Genomic DNA, 25,358 nt, shown 5'->3' with positions numbered 1-25,358 from the left:
AGTGAAAAGGAAAATCATTCAGAATGGGAAAAAACAAGAAGAGGAGCGTGTGTGTAATGTTCTGATGGTTTTCTGGATAACGGACGAGTCTCTTACCAGTAGGCCAGGGATGGGTGATCTTTGAGGGCCTGGGTGGGCAGAGCGGGCAGCTTTTTCAGGTCAGACTTGGTTGCATCATTACTGGAGGAGAAAAACCACAAGACATGGTCAACACAACTCCTGCAAGAATGATCACTCTCTGCTGTAGGCCGAGCAGTTTCATGCAAAAAAAAACAAAAAACTGACCAGGCAATACCACTCGGCTGTAGAAGGATGAAAACTGGAACTATTTAGCATTGCAACAAGTTGAAGCACAATGGACCATTTCCCAGAACTGTCTTTGGATTGAAATGTAAACTTTGGAAGAATGCAGCGAAAGGAACTCTGCTCAGTGAAGGGGAATGAATACTGATGGCCTAAATGCTCTCTGTTCCCCAGACTGGGCACTGTCTGTTTCTCAACAGCTGCAAAGACACAGACAGTCGGAAACGGGGGAGAGAAAAGAGGTGACAGAGACACAGACACAGCTATGAAAGATAAACAAAGTAAAATAAAGGAAGATTAAAAACAGGGATAGAGGAGGAAACGATAAACACTAAGACAGTGTAAATGAGACATGGAACCACACAGCGAGCCAAAGAGACTTGGCCCCAGATCCAGTTTTCAGACCTCCAGTGGCAGGAGGTCTTAATACCCCACTATAATCCCTCAGCCTCTCCCCAGCCTTTGCAGAGGCCTCGGAGGATTGGGGAAAGCCCTGGGAACATAACAACCTATGAGCTAAAGCCTTGGAAGATATCCATCCTATCCACCCTGCCCGGCTGTTTTCCAATGTTTGGACACAGCTGTGGACATAGATTTGTTGATATCCACTCAAGTAACTACTCATTAGGTGTGTTACACATAATGAAGGGGCAGGCAAGAGCGACGAAAAAAAAAATTGAGCCAATACAGTAGGTGCGCCATGGCACCGTGACATGTTCATCATCACAAATGACTTAGTCATAAATTATAATGTATATTCAGTCAGAAAACCCTTCAATTTTTTTGAATGAATAGGTAAATTCAGCTTGTTTCCAATGTAGATTTACTTGTTGCATGTCTTTTAGAATATACTGGAAATAAATTCACACAAAAATCATATCCAGCGGATCAATACATTAGTCATCATACTGCATATTTTTAGAGCAGCAGCAGTAAGAAATATGGTGAAACTCTATATGGAAGCCTTGTACAGTGTATGGTAATGTAGAGCTTTACAGAGAGCAGGATCGTTTGAGAGGTATGTGTGCTGGAGAAAGGGGTGAGGAAAGTGGGAGGGGGGGTGAAAGGAATGTCTCCAGAGTCTGTCACATTCCAGCCCTCTGCTGGATATTGTGTTTATTTACTCTTTTCACTGACGGAAATGAGGTCAGAGGTGATGGCTGCTGTAGTCTGTTATCTGCGCTACAACAAAGGGATGAGGGGATGAGGGATGACACACATTTAGGCCAACATCATCACACAGATGTTCGCCTTGAGAACCACATGTGGGCCGCAGCTCACATGAAACATACAAAGCTCAAGGATTTAGCTTTAATGAGTTTTAAGACTGATTCTTTTGCTGACATTTTTTGAACTGAAGTTGTCAATAGCTGACCCTTTTAAATTCATATTAGAAAATGATACAGTCTGTCATTACACATACACAAGTCCATGTGTTTCTCATGAATGGCAGTACAGATTGAAAACAAATGAACCAAAGTGGAGCAGGGATGGCAAGAAAGAAGGAGGGAGAGTTGTCAATCAAGCTCAGAAACAAAGACAGTTCTCAGTGATGCACCTCGATGCTCAGGGGAACAGACAGACCACTGATATCATCTCTATTGTCCCCTTGTCTGTGCCTCTGTGTTCTGGATCATGTACATGCATGTATTAACTCCTGTTAGGCAGTAGACTATTTAGCATTCAAAATAAGAGTTAAATCTTCGGTCATCATGCATCCAGTCCACAAAGAAATTAGTGTCAAGACCCTTTGTAAGTCTTCAGTCTTCTGTGTAGCTGCATGTTGGTTTTCAATTAGAAAAAAACAGCAATGCCACTTTGAGGACAAAGATGGCGAATAAAGGAAACTTTAAATCCTTTAAAGCATACACCGCAATGACTGGTCCTCAACATGGTTTCGGAAACCCTGTGAATGTTGCGGTCTGTCACTGCACTCTTAGTTTTATGAGGGACTTTTCCTGGGTTGGACCAGTATGATTAAAGATTTGATTTCCCGATGAATGAATCTGGTGCAAAGAAGGTCACAGCCTCGAAAATGACCATCTAATCCACTGGCTTACATGGAGATGAGGTTCGTTATTAACTTCATATAGATTTTGCTCATAAAGTCATGACAATGTATAACAAGGAAATGAATAGACACCTCCATATAAATGGGTCAATGAGCAAGTGAAGAAGGTGCGCTCCTCTGCATATTCCCTCTGGCTGCCAAGAGTCTTATATGCTTTTAAACAAATTGGAGCACCATCACTCTTAATCAACACCGTGACCTGTCCTCTTAACACTCCCATACAACCACAAATGTGTGCGTACATTGCATATGATTGAGTGCTTGAGTACTTCTTACCTGGTGAAATCACCTTTAGCCTCCTGTTGAACAGAAAGAGACAAACAAAAGTAGTGAGAGGACAATTTACCCGTACGTTTATGAAGCCTTAAGATAAGTGTGTATGTATTCTGTTTGCACAGGTGAGCATGGAGCCAGGTCTGCTGTTCTGAAATCAGGGAGAAACATTAAACCTCCATCTGAAGTGAAACCTCTAAAGGCCTACAAAGCAGGTACATGATACTATGCATCTGCACCTATACAGTGGACACACGCACTCACATGAAAACACACCAGTCAGTCCTGTCTAGGTGTAACATGACCTTGCAGTTAATGGACTAACCTACTTTGAGAAAATGATGGGAGAAAGAAAGTGCTGAGGCTGTGTAGACAAAAACAAATATGAGGAAAGACATCCCCTTCTACACACGCACTCACAAGCAAACACAAGCCATCTTACTTGTAGAATATAGGACGCTATTTCGAAGACAACGTCGCTGTCCACTTCAATAAGCTCCTGTAAAGAGGAGAAAAGAGAAGAGACAACAGGGGTCATGAATGATACATTTTCTTTCTGTTGGCATCAAGTAAATAAAACACACACAGTGCTGCTGGGAAGGAAAATGGGACGTGCCTCTGATCATCATCCACTTCTCCAAGATGGCTTGGTGGTTCCTTTCATCTGCCTACCACTCCCCCTCTGTTTTTCCTCTCTCCCTTCTCTAATTTCATGACCTCTTCATGTGGATGGAGCTCAGAGATTAGAAGCAAAGTGAAGGGGGATGGTAGAGGGGGTTTGGGGGTTGAGGGCAGTCATGGATGCTCTGGTTACTGACTCTTACACAGATGCAAACATTTTCCAAAGGTGTCTTTTTTAAAGTTGCATTACAGTTTTTTTCTGTGATTCTAAGAGTGAGAGAACTAAGAGGAGGGGGCCAGAGAAGAAAGAAAACAGGGATCATTTTATGTCCCTGTGTATGAGAGACGTTGGGCTGCACTGAAATGTCCTAAATGGCTTGATAATCAATGTCGGTTGTCTTTCAAGTACTTACGCATTCACCAACCATTTGCTTATATATATACATAACTATTCTGTGTGTGTATTGAAGGGGGGAAGGATAAGGGTTAGTGGGCAGTGAGTAGTGGGTCAAGTATGTCAGGAATGTTCCCTTCACAATCCACCTCTTAATTGGCTGAAGGATCAGACAACCAGGATGAAACAGGAGACAGAACAAACCCACCCTGGGTGGTATATCAAGGGCGGCTCCAGATCATCACCTACAGTACCGTGTGTTTTTGTATTTCCACAGCACAACAGAAAATATTTCTTCTTACACTCACACAATCAATGGCTGCAAATCCTGAGCTACATCTGATACAACATATTTATTTAAAATACTATGTGACTATTTCCTCTTTTGCCCCTCTGGGGTCAACAAGGTCATCTATCACTGAAGCTAGAAGAGGGGATCATTTGTACTTCACACTGATGTTCAGCTCATGTTCTCAGGGGTGACAGGGGATGAATGGTCAGACAGGGGTCAGCAGTCTTCAAGGACATTTTAAAAGAGATAACCGGTCGGATTGAACCAGAGACGTAATGTTTGTGGGAAAGCCTCTCTCTGATTATGTGGATACAACTGTCACTGCCAGTCAAGCTACAACATTTTGATTATTAGGGATGGTGATAAAAAAAAAAAGGTCCACATTGTCTGAACCATGGGAATCATAAGCCCTTTTTATTTGATTAACTTCTTTTATCCAGGCCTGCATGCTCCCCAGTGCCAGGTACCCATGTACCATCAGTGTGCATGTTGAGAGAGAATTGCAAGTAAATCAGGTGAACCTGCACTCTCTGTTCTCCATGTTTGATGTCAGCAAACAGTAACATTAAGGTCTGTGTCTCTGTGCTTGGCAGAGCGGACTAATGCATGATGGAAAAAAATGGACTGACATTGACTATCAATTAAAAGGTGAATTTAAGAGGTTGATTAGCTATGAATACTGGATGCACCGCTGATTAAAACTTATTGATGCAGCAGCAGCCATAACCTTTAGGCTTATATTTACATTGTACAGCCAAAGCTAATAGTATAATATTGTGAGGAGTGGATAAGTGGAGCAGACCAAAAGCTTATTCTATATTTTCCACAATTTCTCATTTCTTACAACAGTTTCAGTACTATTTGTTTATATCTCATTTTGTTCTGTGTAGGTTTCCATATTCTCAGACCAACAGAGGGAGCAAGTTGCTTTCGTGGAGCAAGGATTGTAATGGAAGCATGGCGGTGTCAGGTGACACTGTCAAAAACCTGAGAAAACACTTATTTCCTACATAGAAAATGATTTGTTAAGATCAGAAAAGATTAATATGCAGAATCGGTAATTGAGCACTGGTCAATTCCCTTCAACTGCCAGTCTGGCTTAACGTATACAACCTTAAGCCTACAATGTATCCTTTGCATTCAGGACAGCTCTCCACTACTGAACATACATTCAACAAACTTTTGAACAATGCAAGATATTTGTTAAACTTAGTGCTACTTTTAGCACAGAAAATAACGGGTTATCTTCGACAGGGCTTTTTATGGATCAGTTTATTTTCCTTCAGGCCACATACACCCTCTTCTGGACATAACAAATAACTGCTTGTCACTGTGACTTCAGACTCCAGTTTATCTAGCAGGTAGACTGATGACAATAGAAATCAGTTGGTAACCCAGGCAGAATGTGAACCAGACTGAAAAAGACAGTGACCCCTCACTTCAAACAAACGAAAAATGGCCTTCACTGTAAGGGAACAGTTCACTGAACATACAAAATACATGTACATTTGCCTAACATTTTCATGTACCATTTGCATTTGTAGTACTTGTTGTGAAACTTGTTGTTAGTTTCTATTTCAAGGCTTATTTTCAATGTTATTAAAGCAACCCAAATAAATATGCTTCCACACTGACAAATGGCAGTGAATGTGTCAATTTATTCACCAGCTGCTAGAATGTGCTGCAGCATATAACATGATGGGCAACAGCTGATGCAAATACTTCATATTTTCTTCTTCACCAAATCGGTGTGGAGCGCTGTCCAAGGTGCCCTCTTGGGGCATATCTTCTTTTAAAATCAAAAGTGGGCTAATTAAGTGCCGTGCTTCTAACAGCATCAAGGACATTATCACAGTACTCCAGTCCAGAAGCAAACCTTGGTTTTAGATACAAACTTTCAAAGTATCCCATCTGCCCACATTTGCAGCACTCCAGATTTAATGATACATTTCTACACTGCCACAAACAAATATAATGCAGATGCAAGGAAACAAAGTACTGAATTTACCTTGTAGATGATGGACTTGGCATTAAGAAAAAACAGCTCAATAGTGGCATTGTCCTTCAGGTAGGATATACTCTCTATGTAGAATCTGAAAACATAGAAAGAAAAGCCTCAATACATTTGCAACAGCAAAGCTAACAGGGCATATATTGACCTTGAATCATAAAAGGTATCCTACAAATCCTATAAAGAAGATCAGTGATGTATTATGTATTGTCTCGAGCAATAAAAAAGGACAGATTGAACGTGCTATGAAAGTGGTGCAATGACTGAAGCGGCCAGGGGGGGGCACACCATACCAAAGGCTGACCTGTATACAAACGTCCTTCCACTTCCCCTTAAACCAATTCTCTCTCTCACCATGGCAGCTGGCAATGATCCACTATTAGTTTGTAAGTGTGTGCACATTCCACAATCTGAATGTGCATGCCACACACACACACACACACACACACACACACACACACACACACACACACACACACACACACACACACACACACACTGAATGTGCACATGATGCACTTCACATATTGTCTACCTCTCTGCATCATCAGCAGTGTGTACCGATTCCACATGCACATACAGAACTAAACACGCACACACACACACACACACACACACTGTCACATACTGGAGAGAGAAGCACAGTAACCCACTTCTGCAGAGCGGTGAGCAGGGAACTAACATAATAATGCAGTCTAAATTTAGCTCATGAATGCATGCAGAGCCAGAGGGGAGTATGGGTGATACAGTAGGAAGCTATTCATTGTTAGCGCCTCTTTGGTGCAAATGTACATCAGAAAGATGCTATGGCAAACAGACGCTCTCATCTGGCCCCTGACTTATTTTTTTGGTGAGGTCTCATATAAAACCTCCCACACAATCAGCAGAAATTTCCACGGTAGCAACATAGAGTTAAATGTATGGACTGGACACACATGTTAAATACACTTGCTATATCACTGTAAGAGTGCTTAATGTGATCGAAGCACACGCTCCTTTGAACATACTTAAATGAATCTGTTCATGTGAGTGCATATGAGTGTGTATAGGTATTGAGTGAGAGGGATTGTAGGAGGATCAATATTGGAGGGCTTAAATCGCGTTACCCATTGAGCTGCAAGAGGGAATGAGAGGAACCTTGTCAATATTCAGTGTGAACATTTAATTAAAGCCACGGTGTTGATGAGAAACACACACACACACACACACACACACACACACACACACACACACACACACACACACACACACACTGCCGGCACAGCAGCAAGCAAATGCAAAAGGCACCCACTGGATCAGCAGGAGGTGGGCATCTGCCTAAGCCTTTACTAGGAACACACATATCACACAAACACCACATATGCAAACAATGCACCTGCACAGAGACACACACACACAAAAAAACCCTTATATTGTGCTAATGAAAACAATACGCACAGACTGATAATGGATTCAGGTCTGACATTTGGGCTGATTGTTGTTCCATTACGGCCCTGAAACTGCGTATGTGTGTATGTGACTTCATGTCTAAGAAGTAAGGTAAGGATGTGTGTGCGTCACAGAGAGAGTGAGGGGAGGGGGGTGGAGGGTGCAGTCAATGTGACATTTGAAGAGATTGAGTTTGGAGATTGGACTGAACTGCAGGAGAGAAATGGGGCGATGAAGCCTCAAAATGGTGTCAAAGTTCACAACGTCACCGCGCCACTACCACATCCTCAAACACCTATTAGTCTATGCAAATACACACACGCTGACCCTCACCCTGACCATCCCACCACCTCCTCCACAGAAATACAGGGGACGTTTAAGTAATCTAAAATATTGTAGATGGCCACAATAGCAATAATGGCAGCCAAAGATACCATACTTATCTTGCATCATTTGATAGCATCACTGTCACTTTGTACAAGATGCCATTGTTTATAAAATAGGCTGAACAATAGGTCTATGTACTGAGGATGTGATTTCGATATACAGCCGTGTCATTGTGTCATTACTTGAGCCGTGTAGTAAATGTCAACTGGAAATGATTAGTCAGTGACATTGTTTAGCAGCGTTAATGTGCGTCACGTTACTACGTTGCTAACCAAGACTCAGTCCCTGGGGAGTCTATGACATCATCCAGATATGTATGGAGACCGAGAACAACCACTGGTTCTCTAACAAAGCCTTGGCTTTGCCTTTTGGGTTCTTAGAGAGGAAGCCTCTCTGCATGTGTGTGTGTCTGTTTGGAGGCACCGAGTGGGTTGGGAAGGCTAAGAAAGATCAGAAATTCTCTTCACAGGTCAGGTGTATTTTTCTTTTTTATTGAATAGCCATTGAAGACAAAGTATACCCACAAAAACACAAAAAAGCACCAAGCAAAGACACACAACCTCTGTATTTTGTACATGATCCGGTGCTTCTGTATGAGTCAGGAGTGTTTTATATATGAGTGGGGCCATTGTGTGAGCAGTACAAAGGGCTCAGGGAGGAGTGTGGGATTGTGGGGTTATTTCATAACCCTGTCAGAACAGGTCATAGAAGAGTTGGCTTTTGACTGTGTTTTGACTCTAATGCAGCAACAGCAATAATAAGAGCCCACTTCAAGGGCTCATGCCTCATCACATGTTGAGTTGAATACTAGAATATTTTGCACCTCGTTTAGCATAAAATTCACTAGTGACTCTGCATTTATTGAATTGATTTCCCATATAAATGCACAGAAATAATAAGGCTTCTTCCTCTATGGGAAAGCGTTGTAATATCCTGTTTGGAATATGCCACTTTGTAGTCACCATAAGGCTATGTGATGGGATTTGCATGCAGTGCATACTGATGATGTCTAAGAAGCACATGATTGGCTGAGAGGCCCCTGTGGCGGGAGTTAAACACTGGGGTCAAAGCAATTTCATAGGGCTTTGTCATAACTAACCTTGTTAATCTGTTCCTATTAGCACATGATTGCACGTGAATAAACAAATACTCATGCAGACACACTCTCTCCATCTTTCTTTCTCTCTCCAACTTACATTCAAACGGAAGAAAAAACTCACCTGACACAGAAGTAGAGGACGATGGGACCAGACTTCTTGGGGAACTCATGTTCTAATACCCTGCGGTCCAACTGCAGCCAACTAAAATGGCCCCTGATGGAAGAAAAACACAAAACAGTCAGTGCTACTATCCAACGAGGACACAAAAACTTCAAAGCACAATATTTCCTCCTTAAGATTTAACATGTTTGTTTTTCTGTTACCATTCCTTCCCTTCCGTTTCCCCCCACTTCTCTGCCCCACTCCTCTCATTTTTTCTCTCCCTCTCCAGCAGAGAGGAAAACTGCAGAGACAGTTTGTCACCCGGGTAACCCTACATGGTCTCCTGAGCAACTGAGCAACATCTCTCTCAAAGTCGCCCTCCCTCTGTCTCTGTCTCTCAATCTCTCTCCCTCGTTTCCCCCCACATAGTCTCTCTGACCAGGAGCAGTCAGATCTGAGGCGTCTGCTTCTCCCCAGGCACACCTAACAAATCTACATACCATAGAATTAGCCCTGGGGGACCGAGACTGCAAAGCTGATATTCCTTTGCTGAGCTGACACTGGCTACATGCATGTGCTGCTGTCTTGTAAATGCCATAGAGCAGCGGCCAGGGCTTGCTTGATATGACTAGTATGTGTGAGATGAAACAAAGAAGAAGAATGACACAAAGGCCATGGAAATGCTGGCATCTATGTAAATCATGTGTATGTCTGCATGACTGGCTCTGGACTATCATGCTGTGCATTTCTAGGTCACAAAACAGTAATGTCAGTTTTGCATTTCAAGCACAGTTCTCATAACTAGCCCTCCGGCAGACATAACCTCATAACCCTTTGCTAGTCGCCTTCCCGTACAACAACTAAAGGTAGCACACGACAATAACATTGCACATTTAAAATACAACGAAATTGGGAGTGCTACCCCCTATGGTGCATACAATAAATACGGTACAAAACATACAAAAACATTGTAATGTTATGCTTAAATGTGACAATATTAGATTTTCAGCTTACTAACATGGTGACCACCTTCCTTTGAGCTTCTGTCAATGATGCAGCCTGTGTTGCTTAGTGATGGTTTGTGCTGTATAAATTACCAATGAAGTTTCCACAATAGTTCAATCTATGGTTTTGGGAGACTCCTGCATCTCGATAAAATGGTTCCAACGACTGTACGAAAGTTGCTAACATCAATCAAATGTGCCATGAGAAAAGAGGCCTCAGAGAAGGACCATTTAAATAAGCCTGTGCAAAACAACAACAAACACAGTTAAGTATATGATACCAGACTGGAAATTCCTCAGGAGAAAAACTGGCCAAAATCAACAGCCATATTTTACTGCAAGACTTTTGTTACTATATTTAAAACTCAAACAATATCCTGGTAACTGAGGTTTTCAGAGTGGCACTTTTAAACATGGTGCAGCATCTTGCGTACGGTATGTTTATACCGTATGCATATATTTGACAATGGCTCTCGGGTTTTCGGCAGTTTTTAGATTTCTGTACTAATCCTAAAAGATCTATTAATGGGCATTCATGTTATATGAAAACATATCTTGTCTACAAATATGTCCTGAACTGTTTTAACATTATCACGGATATGATTGCAAAAAATTATAATAATGAAGAAATACCTCTGGGTTACTGATACATCTTGTGTATTGCAACTTTCAGAGGTTTTAACATTTGAATGTGACTTACGTTTCATCTGTGTATGCAATTCCAAAATACTCCTTCTCCTTGAGGTTGAAGTGGGAGGCCACAAGGTCCAGCAAATCCTTAGCCATCAGCTTGGGCTGCAGCAGGGAGACAGACATATTAGTGTTATTCTCCTTATGTTTGCACATTACTTGTATGAGTGTAGTGGTTTATCACACTGCAGTTTAATTAAAGTAGTTTAATTGGAGCAAGTTCATATGGTAAGAGTTTTATGTTGATGTATTCTATCAGGTATTGATTTACTGCAATGACTAAGCATTCTGACAAACACTGGGGAAAAGAGCATGAGAGGAGGAGATAAATGAGAGAGAGAGCACGAGAAAGATGGATGGAGTGTGTGGATGTTGCTGACAGTGCAGGTACCCTGCCCTTCCCCTCCCTCTTTCCTTTCCGCCTCTCTGACCCACACCTCTACTGCAGAGTCATGGCTGTGGGCTGAACGACTGTATTGCAGGGAGAGAGGGCTGCAGCTAGCTAGTTAATACTGTGAAACACTGTCTGGGCTGTACTGTATGTGATGACATGCTCCATTCATCACAACACTCAGAGCATGCAGAGCATCTTAAAGCCAGGCAGAGGCCGGGGACTGGTGCCATATGCTGCTGGTTTGTGACATCTTGGGTAACAGCAGCCCGCCCCACCCTGAGGTTAACCATGGGTGTGCCTCACTGCCTACATTTTCATGACACACACACACACACACACACACACACACACACACACACTCATACACACAAACATAAATGCATATATGCACATGAGTCTATGCGCAGAATCTACTCACAACATAGAGGAGGAACACATGTGCTGCGCTGTATACATACAGGATACAACATACTGCGTGCAATCAAATATGAACACACACAGCTACAGTATAGAGATTGCATATATTTTCATATAGTGATGTGGTGTGCACATTCCTAATAATCTCTCCCCGAGGTCCTGTGCTATCTGCTCCCTGCACAGCTACAACTTCAGTGACAGAAGCTACTAAGAGCTATTTTAAGCAAAGGAGGTGATGTCATGCAGACAGCGAGCATACACACATACACACGCACGCGCACGCATGCACGTACACACACATCTCCAGTGACCTAGATCTCATATAAGCGCGACGCCTACAGTGATCCTGCTACACAAAAAGGCTCTGGAGAGAACAGAAGCGATGGAGAGAGCTTGAGGAGAAGCTAACATATAGGTTGGCTGTTCCTGCTGACATTCAAATCTGAATGACTTATAAACCAGAAGATGTTAACTAGAAAAAACAGGTCTACTGTGGTGGATGATTTAGTTAACGCTACTACTGTCAATTGCATATAAACTCAACCTCTCTTAGTCAAAAAAATGTTAATCTAGTATTTATTATATGGTTACATGTAGTTTAAAATATCAGACTTGTGTTTACATCCTGATCTGTCAGACTGAAAATTTGGAAGTCCCATCCACAAAGGTTCTTCCTGGCTCTGTTGTTTCTCCAAGTGGGATGGCAGCCATTCATGAGAGCAACACAAGGCCTCTTTGAAGCGCTCAAAAGATGTTAGATGTGGAAATTTTAAGTCTAGTAACAGGCGATCGTTATAGTATTAGCAGCAATGTATGTTTTGGTTTAGTCTGAGACACATTATGGTGGTGGTCTCTCATTACCCACACAGCAACAGTCAACTGCCTCCGCAACAATATCAATTAAACATGATTCGTGCCACTGCAGCGTAACAAACAATTAGTTGGGGACAGGGACACGAGGACACTGATAGTGAATGAAAAGATGATATGGAGACAAAAATAAACCGCTGATACACCGTTGAATATCAGAAGCGTATGACTGAAAGTGAAAAAAGAACAAGGCAAGGACTTCTGTAAGGTTAGGCTGAGCTTCTTCCCCTCAACATTGTTATGAATACCAAGCAGACTGTAAAAAAAATCACATGGGCTGCACTGGATAGTATAATTGAGTTAGACTCTCTTCAAGTGACGACTCATCCTCCTCTCACGACTGCACATATCCTGACTGCACGCCCTATCTGTGAGAAGGCAGATACAAAACGGATGTGTAATAATGTTGTGGAAGATACCAATAGAGATAGAGACAATGAATGACAGGTAATATAGTAAGTGATACGGCACATTAAACACACACACACACACAATAATGGAGCTACTAGTACACATGCCAGACATATCCAGACACATCTCTCTCTACACACACACACACACACACACACACACACACACACACACACACACACACACACACACACACACACACACACACACACACACACACACACACACACACACACACACACACACACACACACACACACAGTATGGAGCCATCTATCAGACAGTAAAGCTCTCTGCTAGCTTAGACAGCATTACTACTAATAGACATTTAGCCTGTGCCTCCTCAGCAGCACAGGTAATTAACAGCAGAAGAGTTACAGGGAAGTGCTAGTGAGGCGGAGACATGCAAAAGCAAACCCACAGACAAGTGACAAACACATAACAACTCACTGGCCTGGCTTGGCAGCAAGTCATAGCCCAATCTCTGCAAACAGCAAGTCAGGCCCTGGGCGCCTTCAGGGTCGCTCAGATTTATGGGACACTAACTGATTCATCAGTGGCAGTTCTTACAGTGCAAGGTTGAGAAAGGAAAAGGTTTTTGCTACACGCCTTTCATTAAGTGCATAATTTCCCCCTCTTGAAGTCTGGTTTTAATATTTTAACTAATGCTTGTGCTGTAGCACCTTTCCCTTATGGTGGGTCACAAGTAAAAACCCCTAAGTGCCTCTTTTTTTCACTGTCATTCACTAGACATCAGCATGGAAGCGTAATACTGTATTCACTCTATACGCTTCAGCATTAGGGAGCGATAGCCATATGACTGGAATATACTTTCAGCCTGTGATGTTTTTGATGCTTAGCTTCGATCTTCTTTACAACCTGGCCAATAGGTGTGTGTTGGCCCTCTGGCACATAGTTCCCTGCCAATGAGGCGTTGCTCCATAAACAGACCACAGAGGACACGCTATCAAAGAGGAGGAAGGGGATAAGGAAGAGGAAAAAAGTGAACAACACTTCTGGGATTAAACAGCTGGTCAATGTTAGAAGCCAGTGACAGAATGAGAGATCCAGCCTTTTCAGAGGCGAGCTCGCTGGCTCGCTGGTGCGCCTGGCGTGGCATCAGGAACTTAAATGAAAACCTCAACAGGACATACTTGACCACAGCGCTGTTAAATGATCAGTGAAGACATGAAGCAGCCCAGCGAAGCGTGTAATGCTGGATCACTGTCTTAATATCTGAGAAATACATCCGTTTGCACCGCTGATGAATTATGATCATCCCTTCATCCTTTTTTTTTTGCAAATGAGCGGTTGACTTGACTGTTTCTTAGTTGAGTGGAAAACTAAGAATAACACTGTAATTCTCTGTGGTCCTACTAACAACTTGCTGGCCTACTGTGCATCCGCCCAATGGAGAGAAGCAGGGACAGAGAGCGGGAGAAAAAGAAAAAAAAAGTCAACACTATCCTGATTTAAATGGCAGTGATGTGTTAATAACATCCCCTTTTCCTGTCTTTTTGTTATGTCTTCTCTCTTGCTAATATCATTGCCAAACTGTCAAAACACAGTTTGCTACCACTGAGTATATTATTATTAACAGAAATTATTTTTTTAGCTTGCAACTTGTCTTCAAGCACCTGTAAAAAAAAAATCTAAGCCAATAACAGGGATCACTGCAATGTTTTTATGTGACTCTTCAAGCGTCTTCTTGTTTATTTCTTTGTCATTTCCTTCCCTGATGATCAAGTGGTGAGAGGATGGATGGCTGAGGGGATATGGAGCTGCTGCTATTTGGAGATTTAGGAGACACATCCAGGGAAAGGCAGGTAAAGGTAAGAAAGAAGCTGAGAGAGAAAATGTGATATGGAGGGTGAAGAGTGAAAAGGCAGAGATATAGAAAGAGAGAGAGAGAGGGGCAGAGGAGCAGAAAGAAGTACCACTTTGAGAGAGAGATCAGTTCTGGCAGAGTAATCAAATCAGAAAGTCAGCAGACCTTTCCTCGGCTCCCCCCCTCCATTTTCTCCTCTCTATTCCCGTCCCTTTAGTGTCATCTCCTGTCTCTCCATTCCTGAGCTCTCATCTCGCTTTACCCTCTCCCTCTCAATCTCCTGAGCTTCTGCGTCAGTCTTTCTGCTCTCCACTTGCTCCTCTTCCCCTGTTCCTGGGCAATTAACTCCTTTTGTCTTCCTCTCTTTACAGAGGAATCAAGTAATGGTCAGACACAAGAGGGGCTTGTGAGGTTAAGAAGAGTGGAAAGAGCTTAGTTTGTACAAAAATGATTTGGTATATGAAGCCAAACCATGATCTGGTTTTATACATGACCAAAGTTAATGATATCAGCAATCAATGGAGAGAAGAATAAATTAAGTGAGGTTACTAAAGAGAGTGTCATACAACTAGAAAATCCCCATCTTATATAATGTGTGTTGTAAAATACATTATCCAGGGCAGGGTTCTGAAATGGCCATCGGTCATTACTGCAGAAAGGCCTACTGGGAGGATTGAAGGTTGGACGTAGGGGGAGGGGGGCAGCATGCTGCTTTGTTTTTCCAAGACATTTGGAAGATGCATCAATTTCAAGAGATGTACTACGGATACACAAGAAAGCAGTCAGACAAGCAGACATGTAGATGACTGAGGCATTCCAAGGGGTAGGCGGGACGAAGGGATGAACAATTACGACCGGAGCTCAGGGCAAGTAAAGGTTTTGTTTAGGTTACGGTTGGGGCTGTTCTGTGTTTCTCTGTGCATAGCTTCTACAGAGACAGTGTATTAGGGCAGGGTTTGCTGTGTGATTCTGTGTCTGTGTAGAGATCAGGTGAACATCAAGAAAGCGCAAAGTCACCAACTGCTGAGCACATTTCCCTTGGTCAGCAGTAACCGGGTCCCTTAGGATACCAGACATCTCTTCTCCCTCGCTCTAAGGAAATGAGAGTCTGCAAAGAGAGAAGGAAGAAGGACAGAGAAAGAAAGAGAGAGGATGGGAGGAAGAAAGAGTCACCTGTACAAGGAGCTCCAGCTTCCGATCGTCCAGGAGATGGACCTGACATCGCCTCCCCTCTGTCATCTGAAAAACAGAGAAAAAACAAAGGATCCATGTTAATATGTGTTACATATTATAATGATACAGATCGAAAGCAAACATTATTATGGGTATCCACTGATGCCAAGCAAGCACATTAAGAAAAGGATTTAAGTTTCCCAATAACCCACAGAGTATGGGAGAGTGTGGGATCTCAGTGAAGTCTTAACAAGGTTAGCTGAGCTAAATATGCACAATGAGTCAGTAGAGACAATGTCTTGTGCTGACATTTCTAACGTTCCTCCTTGAACAGGAAATCCATTATTCATCAATGGACATCAGTGACCACAGTTAGTGAAGCCTGCCTGCTGTCACTGTGCACTCGAGTGTTTGCCCATGTTGTTGATACAAGATTTGCCGAATAGAGCTGCAAAAACTGATAATATCCATCTGCCAAGTTCATCCACAAACAATGAAGCAGGTGCAATGATGAAACAGTCAACTGTGGGAACAATGTGCAACAAATCAGACCATTACACACGACAGAGAAAGATATCTCCCCAAACCTGTCAATACGTTTCCTTCTGTGTGATCAAACTCGAACAAATATAATAAGACTAAGGGTTTATATCCACCACAGAAATAGAGTCAGACTACCTAGAAAAGATGACTGTTCAAGCATGTGTATGTTTGTGGTGTTTTCAGCACATGTGGAGTTTCTCCACAATTTAACAGGAAGCGGGGACCCTGAGGAACACAAACACCCCCTGGCTCCTCCCACACTTCCCTCACATCTGGGAGATGGGGTGAGTGGGGGTGGTGTGTGTGTGGGTGTGTGTGTGTGGAAGGGTGGGGTGCTGGGGTTAGAAAAGTTGGACAAGAAGGAGAAAGAAGAGAAAGAGAGAGAGAGACATCCTCATTGTCGAACAAACATCAACTAGAACTCCCATCAAAGCGAAAATGCCACAAACATGAGCACAAGCGTAACCGGTTTGTAACTCATCACCATGAGAAGGATCATATTGTGCCACCTGAGGCTCTAGCAATTTGGTAAGGGTGTGTCCACAACATGAGTATAGCATACTCTTACTTTCTCACCACTCCAAATGGCATTCAGGTGGCAGGTTGGAGGTGGGAGTTTAGCAGAGAGCTGAAGACACCAGACAGAGAGAGAGAAAGAAGTGACAGAGTTGTGTCTCAACAGCCATCCCTGTGTGAACTCTGCAGAATGACTACTTTTTTTTCATGTGTGTGTGTGTGTGTGTGTGCCTGCCTTCTAGGTACTTTGAAGGGTTCGGTTTTCCCTCCCACTCACCATTGATCTCCTGTGGTTTGAGGGTTTAGATTGGGTGCACCTGTGCACACAGTCAGTGACACACACCCTTACATTTTCCAGCGTTGCCTTTTGTTTTCATCTCCTGTCTGGAGTTTCATTACCTTTCCCCCAAACTTTCCATGTTTATACTGTATACAGTGATTTTAATTACGGTACTACCACGACGACTACTAAGTCAAAGCTGCCACCACAATCCAGTATAACCGAATATGGATAACAGAGGAACACTGATATGATAAGTAAACAAGAGTTGGCAAAGTTACTAGACTGTATGCAAACAGAATTACTGAAAACACTGCATTGTTTAAACTAATCTTTGTTCTCCATTACCTCGATCACTGAGTCTGGACAGTGTGACAGGAGAGAAGACAAGACTACAGTACACAGACTAAAAACATCCTACCAAAGTATCTTGTCTGCAGAATACTTTAAACTGCAATGCAGACAGTGCGCGCACACACACACACACACACACACACAAATACACACTCCCTCTCACTGGCACTCTGCTTGAGGCACCTGGGAATAGTACAAACCTTAATGTCAAGGTAACAAATCACTGCCTTCAGGCTAAAATTAGGCAGCCCAATCTGGCAGAGACATACGCTTATTGGTTTTAGTCATAAAAATCACTTTGCAGTATTGGACATGCTACTGAGTTTCTATTCACCATGAAACCAAATGTACTAAGTTTCTATGAATAGCTTGCTGTCATTTAACATGGTTGGAAAAAAATATATACTGCAGATTATGTTCAGTTAATGCAGTGTGGCTTAATCATTGGAGAGTTCAACCATGTATAGTAACATGTTATTTACACATAGATGGATCTTTGATGCTCTCTTTTACACATCTTTCTACACTGAGGTCTGATGATCAGGTTGTAACATTATATTATCATGCAGCTCATCTGACAGAATCACAGGCTGAGGTGTAGCCCTGGTGTGTGATTCATGCTGTATTGTTTCCCACCAACATTTCTGACCTATTACTAGTCAGGTTTTAACTGGCTAACCTACAGACCTCCTCGGGCCTGACTCACCGGTTGGAGATTACAAGAGATGAAAATGAAGAATGAAACCCAACACTACTGTGTGAGGCAGCCATGTTCACAACGCCTCATTATTTCACCTAAATTACAGAGGTGCACACTAAACACAGTTGACAGTGATGCCTGCCTGCTCAGTGCTGGCGACGGGCGGCAGTGACGTTATCATTAGTTACCTTGCAAACAAACGAGGCTTCTTCCACACAGGGTTAAAAAAAAAACGGCTCCGAGGGAGAGACAAAAATAGGAAAAAAAATGAAAATGAAAATATCCGAAATATTAATCCCAGAACGACACGAGCCGTGTTACTGCCAGAAAATCATCAAAAAACACCCCTTTCACCGGCCGGCCTAGGGGAGGAGGCACATCAGCATCCATGTTAGTGACCATTAGTTACTTAGTGGCGACGCAGCTCGCTGCTGTGTATCCTCTGTATCCTCTTCACACAGCCGCTACATCTCGTGTCCTTTACCACTCAGGCTGCAGATAACGACGACCGCGCAGCGTTTACCGGGGGCTGGCTCCTCTCTCTCTCTCTCATCCCTCCCTCCGAAAACAGAGAGCTTCTTCTCACACGGGTCTAGTCCCGGTCGACCACAGCTCAACCGCCGCCCCCCACCTCCTCGCTCGCTCGCTCCGCCACTCCACCTCTCTCCCACTCCCCCTTTTTTCGCTACCGGCACTAACGGTGTGTGTGAACGTGCGGAGAGGCAGAGGACCGTACCAACGGTCAACAACCGAGGAGGGGGGACGGGGGGACGGGACGAGACTAGACGAGACGGGACGACGCACCGGAAGAAATGGGTTAACAGTCGTTTTCCACGGTTGCACTCACTTGCAAGCGATGTTTCTCTCCCTGTCACCGGAGTTGCTTGGAAAACACGGGAATAATGGAGGCAAGATGTGGGGGCGGGGAGAGGAGGGGATGAGAGGGGAAATTTTCTGCAGCAGCTCTCACAGCCATGAGAAACTGCAGACCTCTCTCTGCCTCTTCGCGCGTGTGTGTGCGCGCGCGTGTATCCGTGTGCTCGCGAACCCAAACAGACATCCGTGTCTGCAAAGCACACGATTAAAAAAAACGACTGATGCACGGCTGATAAATAACAATGAGCAGGGATCACAGTCTACAAATCAGCTGCACTTCCATAAACTGTACTCTTTGTAGGGGAGGGAGGGAGTGTCCCCTTCAAAGACTATCCTCATATGACTTTGACCATGCTGTTATATATTAGACCAATACCATGTGCATTCTGATAGATCTATAAGCCTGAAATGGTCTGGCTGCAACCAAATAGGAGTTTCATTTGGGTCTCCCTTTCCCCCTCTGACTCTCCAGCTTGTCACTTCCTGTCTGCACTTTTAAACACAAATCTCCTTGCTCTCAGGTTTGGCTCGCTTGAATGATTCCTGGCCTTCATTCCACTGCAGCCGTTGGACTGACTCTCACTCTCGTTTTTTTTTTCTGTATGGCCTAAATTGGGCACTTGTGTTCACCTTACACAGCTGGAGCAGCAGCCGTTAAAACCGCAAGTTGTTAACATAACAAAATGAGTCCAGTTCTTGGTACCATAAATAGATACTAATGTGTGCTGGGAAGGCAGGGATAAGCCAATACCTACTGTCAATACAGTCTTTGAATCACGCTACGAGTGCAGGCTAGCCTGTTTTCTATTATTGTATTACAGCATGAGTAATCCCCATGTTATGAAAACAGTGTGAGGCCACATTAAACACATGCTCAATGTACATACATACTGTATATCAGCATCTGAGATACTTTTGTTGTCTAAAGATAATCTTAACTTTCAGAGTCTGTGTGAAAAATACAGTTTGTCTGAGTCACCTGCATTTGCAACAAACATGAAATACAAAGCATAATCTTAAATTTTAGAATCCTTTAGAAATACTTTCCCCATACATCAAGCAATATGACGATGCAGTTAGATTTTATGTGGTTAGTTAGAACTGCGGTTAATGCCTCAAGCCTGAAATTCATCTTAGTTTGCTGAATGTAGAAGGTCACATGAGAAATGAGGAGGTGTATCCTTTCCCCTCCTGCTGGATTTTTCTGTTTCTGGATATTTTTGGCCTGTTCCAGACACCGGAAACTGGCCTGTCCAACTTAAACATCTCCAGATGACTCTTTCTTTTGGCTTTAATGCATACACCCGTTCCTCCTTCTCTTTCTCCGGTCAAATACATATCTCTCTTTATTGGTTGCTTCCTCAGTTTGCTATCACAAGGGCCCTGTTGTTTGACCAATGCAAGGGAGGGAGGGGGGGAGTGAGGGACAATGCAGGCTGTGGAAGGATAGGATAAAACTGATGAAGATAGAAAAGAGGAGAAAATGCGGAAGAAAAGATCCTGGACACTTCAACACAACAGTTTATGAATTATTGTTCCTGGCTGTATGGGAAGGATGTGACAACCTCCAGAGAAGCTGAATGAGAGGGGGGTAAGATTTGCAAAATAAGACAGAGGGCTAAAGGAATGAGGACAGGAAGGAAAGCAGGAAGTGAGTGACTGTCCAGCTGTTTGTACGACGACCATGCCTCTTAACTCCCCTCCACACATGGTCACCTTTGAAGGGCCTACAGAGTGTTGCCAACAGGCACAAGGTGAGACACACTTGTATAGGTGTGACATATCTGGGTCCTGACAGAGCCTTGTTATGCAGCCAGTGGGATTCTATTCTGGGCTGAGGTGTGGTCGTAATGAGGTGCTGATCTGGTGTATTTGTAGGGAGCTGGGGTCCAAAGGGGAAAGATCCGAATGGGTGAGGCGGGTTTGAACAGGCGGTGGGTAGAGTCAGGTTTTAGGGTCGAGCAGGGGACCAGGGTTGATGCTCTGCGCTGGAAACCTATATTGGCGGAATGTGATATAAACAGCTCTGAACGGTTAATTGAAGCAAGATGGAGAATCTCTTTAACCCTGGCTGTGCGACGCTGCGGTAGGCAGTTAAGATTGACACACACACACACACACACACACTGCACGCTCTCACTCTCTGTCTTTGTCTGAGTCTCTCCCGTGTTTATGGAGACTAAACAAACACACAGTCTTAAACACGTCACTTTGGGAGCAAGCGTGGACTGACACAGGCAGTCCTGTGATGATTTATGATGCTGAGATCATTATGGCTGAATAAGCTTTATGGCTCGTCGTCAGTTTTAATGTAACAGTATCTGCATATGGTGCAGATTAGATGTCAACACAAGATTCAGCAAAACATACTGTAGGTCTCAATACACTGCAGTTGCAGTTCGATGAGTTATTGAAAACCTGATGGAAAAATAATAGCAGGGCCAAATCCCTGCCTCATCTCCATCCAGTGCCTCGTGTTGCAGCAGAGTGAGACAGAGCTGGGAGGGTCACGGAAAGGCAGCCAGGAATGTCTTGAGAAATGACTGACTGCGAGAGATCTGTTTTGTTTGTTCAAGTGTGTATATATATATGTGTGTGTGTGTGTGTGTGTGTGTGTGTGTGTGTGTGTGTGTGTGTGTGTGTGTGTGTGTGTGTGTGCGTGCGTGCGCATGTTTTTCTGTGTGTCTGTGAGCTCCACCCTCCCTGCCCGTGAGTGACTTTGGGACTGAAATGTGGTTCCAGTTAGGGCGTTTTTTAAAATCAGAAACACACTGGCACTTCAAACAAACAGCAGATATTTCTGTAGCCAGCTCTGCTTTGTTCTCATTTTACTACAAAGCTCCATTCCCAGACTTTACTAAAAAAAAAAAAAACTTTTCTACATTTTTCCCCCTTCATTTTTTAGTTTGAATCACAACTTTGACTAATACTGACAGAGCTTATGAGTTTAACACTTATGAATTTTAAACACAGCTTTTAACGGGAAAACTGCTGTGAGGTGTTTATAAGCACAATGAAGATAACTGAAGCCATACTTTATAGTTGATTTAGTGGGATCCAAACTTCAGTTGTGCTGAATCCACACAAATCCATCCTTTCCTGTATAAGTTCAACTACACTGCCATGTGCGCCCAGAGGAGCCTCAATCCCTGATGAATTGGCATCATCTCCTGGCTTCATGCTGAAAACTCCCAGAAGACGTACAAAAGTTCCTTCCTACATCTTCACTACTACACATCTAAGGTTTGCTATCATGGCTTTATAAATGTGAGTGTGTGTGCCAGCAGTAACAGCAGTTTTATATTCAGCAACAGAACAAATCATAAAAAGGCACTTCCAATATTGTGCAAAACGTGAGCCAGAGTTACTATTTTGCATCGCTACAGTAAATTCCAACATGCCCTGTAGTCATAACACAAATAACCTTGCCTTGTTCTTGACAAATTCCTGATACTCTGAAATTTTTCTCTTCATTCTTTTTGGATTTTTTGCTGAAAGGTCACTAGCTGATCTTAAATTCATTAAATGCATTTTTGAAAGTCCAGCATAACTACGTCATTGATTTTTACAGCGAGTGTTATCTTGCGCTGTAAACTGAAACTCTACTCAGCTTTCAGCTAGTAATGTATACATGCAAAAGACTCCACGACCTTTGCCTTTCCTCAATTGCTTGCTTTCCTTTCTTTTCCTCTTTCAATCCATAATAGACTTTTCTTTTTTTTTTTTTTTGCATGTTGCGCTCACTGATGCCAGAACTTTGTGGCAGAAAATAACTGGGTCAGATGGATGTACACAGGCACTCACATGGAGCCTGAAGTTATATTTAATATAAAAAAAGCTCTAAAACTGGACCATGGCAAATGTGTCCCTTGATGACAACCAGGCAAATAAAAGCCTTTCACGAACAGCGCAGCGCGATGGTAGTGCGCCACAGTGTGTCGCTTTGAGAACAGGTCACCACTGGCTGCTGTCACTGTGCATGCAGGTCATCTGTGTTTAATGTTGCCAGCAGTTTGAATGTGTTTGCATTTGTGCTTTTATGGCCACGACCTGTATTCAAAATAGTGAAAAAGGATTATTCTGCTTTGCCTATGTCCCAAAGGAGGGGAAACCGCCTTTCTTTCGTCTTCTTCTGGTCAGCTTTGACCTTTACTGACACGGTTTAGACATTCCATGAATTCCAGACTGAAGTGAGCACTTAGTTGATAAAGCCATTATAAGCACCACTGTTGTGTGTGTGCGTGTGTGTGTATCTTAGTGGGTGTGCCTCTGAAAATGTGGCCATACATCTGCTCTGTGTTTTGGATGAAATAGATCTGAGGTAACTGAAGGAGCTTCTGAGGAAGGACAGAGGACAATGTGATACAAAGTGGGTTGGGGGTGAGGCAGAGCACTGACGCATTAATAAGAAGCACTGAGAGGCTCAGGGCAAATAGGTACAAGTGTGATGTCATGTTTTCTGGACTGATTTATCTCTGTGATGCAGTTTTAGTGATCATGGGGGTTGATCTGGCCGGTCAATGTGTGTCTTTGTGTGTGTGCGAGTGTGTCATTCACAGGGGAAGGATCTCTTACTCATACACCTCCTCTATTCATTTATAATTCACACAGTGTGAAATCACCGAAGACCTGAGTAACCCTGCGTTCACTGATACTGCTGGCAATGCATGCAGAAAAGCAGTGTGACGTAGAGCGAGGTATTTGGTTCTGCACTGCTTATAGTGTCCTACATATACAGCTCTTGTGTGTGTGTGTTAGTGATGATACACTTAAGTCTGTAAACCAACGGAACCTTTTCAATTCACCCTTCACCTCTCTTTATCTCTCTCTGGCTTCTTCTGATTCTCTCTCAGTTTCTCATAAGCAAATAAACAAGACAGACAGACAGACAGACAGACAGACAGACAGACACACACACACACACACACACACACACACACACACACACACACACACACACACACACACACACACACACACACACACACACACACACACACACACACACACACACACACACACACACACACACACACACACACACACAGCACACAGCTTGTGGCCTAAACTCAAGGGCACTGTGTGCACTGCAGAGCGGTTGAACTCCCGTGGCCTCCATCCCCTGTCCTTCGACTGGATGGAATACCAAACACCCTAATCATTTAGCTTGCTGAATATTAAACAGTCCTGTCTGCAAAGCCCTGTGCGTGAGTGTGTGTATTTTTGTGTGTCTGTGACTGTGTGTGTTTATGTGCCACAGCTCTAATGTATTCCACTAGCCCTCCAAATACGTACCCTGAGACCAAAAGGGAAAAAGAGAAAAGAGATTTGGGGGTAAAACCCACCCTAAATCCTCCCTGTTCTTTGCTAATTTGCCTTTGTGTGCGTGTGTGCGTGTCCTTCAGGGCTCCAAAGACCCTCCAGGCTAATTAGGGGAGACAGCGTCAGAACGACATCACTCAGGGTACCAGCTTTATGGGGGCTCGGTGAGCTTCCGCCCCCCATAATAACTCTTAGATTTTAAAAGCACTTATTGCACTGACTGAGTGGCACTGACACTTTTTGACAATTCCCATGGGATCAATAAAGTATCTCTTAAGTCTAAGACACAACCTGCACCTTTAAGCACATACACACACACAAGCTCATGCACATAAATGTTTGACCAGCCTCACTCCCCCGTGCTCTCAAGCCTAAGATGCAAACAAAAGTTGCCATGACAACTTTCTGAGAGATCCAGCCGTCTCTGTCGGGCACTCTCTGCAAGAAAAGTAGGGCACTTAGAGGAGGAGGCGCTGTAAGATAATGCCAGGAGGACACTGTATCAGGCAAAGGTCCGACCCAGGGGTGTAAACATGAGGTAAAAGAGGCACAAATTTAATGTTTCCCTCACAAAGCCATTCAGTCCATCTGATGACAGTATCATGCTCTTTGAACAGCGAAGACACGAGAACCATCTGCACTACAAAGTCAACATTTAGATCTCTCATACCTCCACCTGACCACCCCCTTGTCCTCCCACGCGTATTTCCCCCTCAGGCTATCCTAGGGGGCGTGGGAGGGTTTATGTGCAAGATGAGTACAGGGACATGTAAGAGACACGCAAACACGCACTTCGACAGCGAAGACAGCGAGGAAAGGAATTCACAGGGGAAGAGACTGCAAAGGCGAAGCAGACAGGTAGAAGTGGGAATAAACCGGAGATGAGGCAGGCTGACAAATTGGGGCAAGATAATAAAGAACACAGAAGCAGCAGAGAGATAAGAGGAGACGGAACACGTTTCAGACCTTTCCTTCATCTTCCCCCAGGATCTAGTCTG

At 43.5% G+C, this 25,358-nt stretch overlaps 1 protein-coding gene across 1 annotated transcript in view; it reads right to left on the bottom strand.

The window, feature by feature from the left end:
* The window catches only part of frmd4a (FERM domain containing 4A), a 55,332-nt gene that overhangs the window by 14,944 nt on the left and 15,030 nt on the right, over nt 1–25,358 (bottom strand). The window contains exons 2-8 of the mRNA XM_083973152.1: nt 15,770–15,835; nt 10,687–10,781; nt 9,001–9,093; nt 5,963–6,047; nt 3,090–3,146; nt 2,651–2,673; nt 97–180 (exon numbers count right to left, since the gene is read on the bottom strand). Of these exons, the coding sequence (XP_083829278.1) occupies nt 97–180; nt 2,651–2,673; nt 3,090–3,146; nt 5,963–6,047; nt 9,001–9,093; nt 10,687–10,781; nt 15,770–15,835 (503 nt within the window). The remainder of the gene's footprint in view (nt 1–96; nt 181–2,650; nt 2,674–3,089; nt 3,147–5,962; nt 6,048–9,000; nt 9,094–10,686; nt 10,782–15,769; nt 15,836–25,358) is intronic.

Source organism: Trachurus trachurus (genome assembly GCF_905171665.1).
Source record: "Trachurus trachurus genome assembly, chromosome: 6".
Lineage (NCBI taxonomy): Eukaryota > Metazoa > Chordata > Actinopteri > Carangiformes > Carangidae > Trachurus > Trachurus trachurus.
Note: the sequence above shows the minus strand (reverse complement) of the source record. Positions and strands in the feature narration are given on the sequence as shown.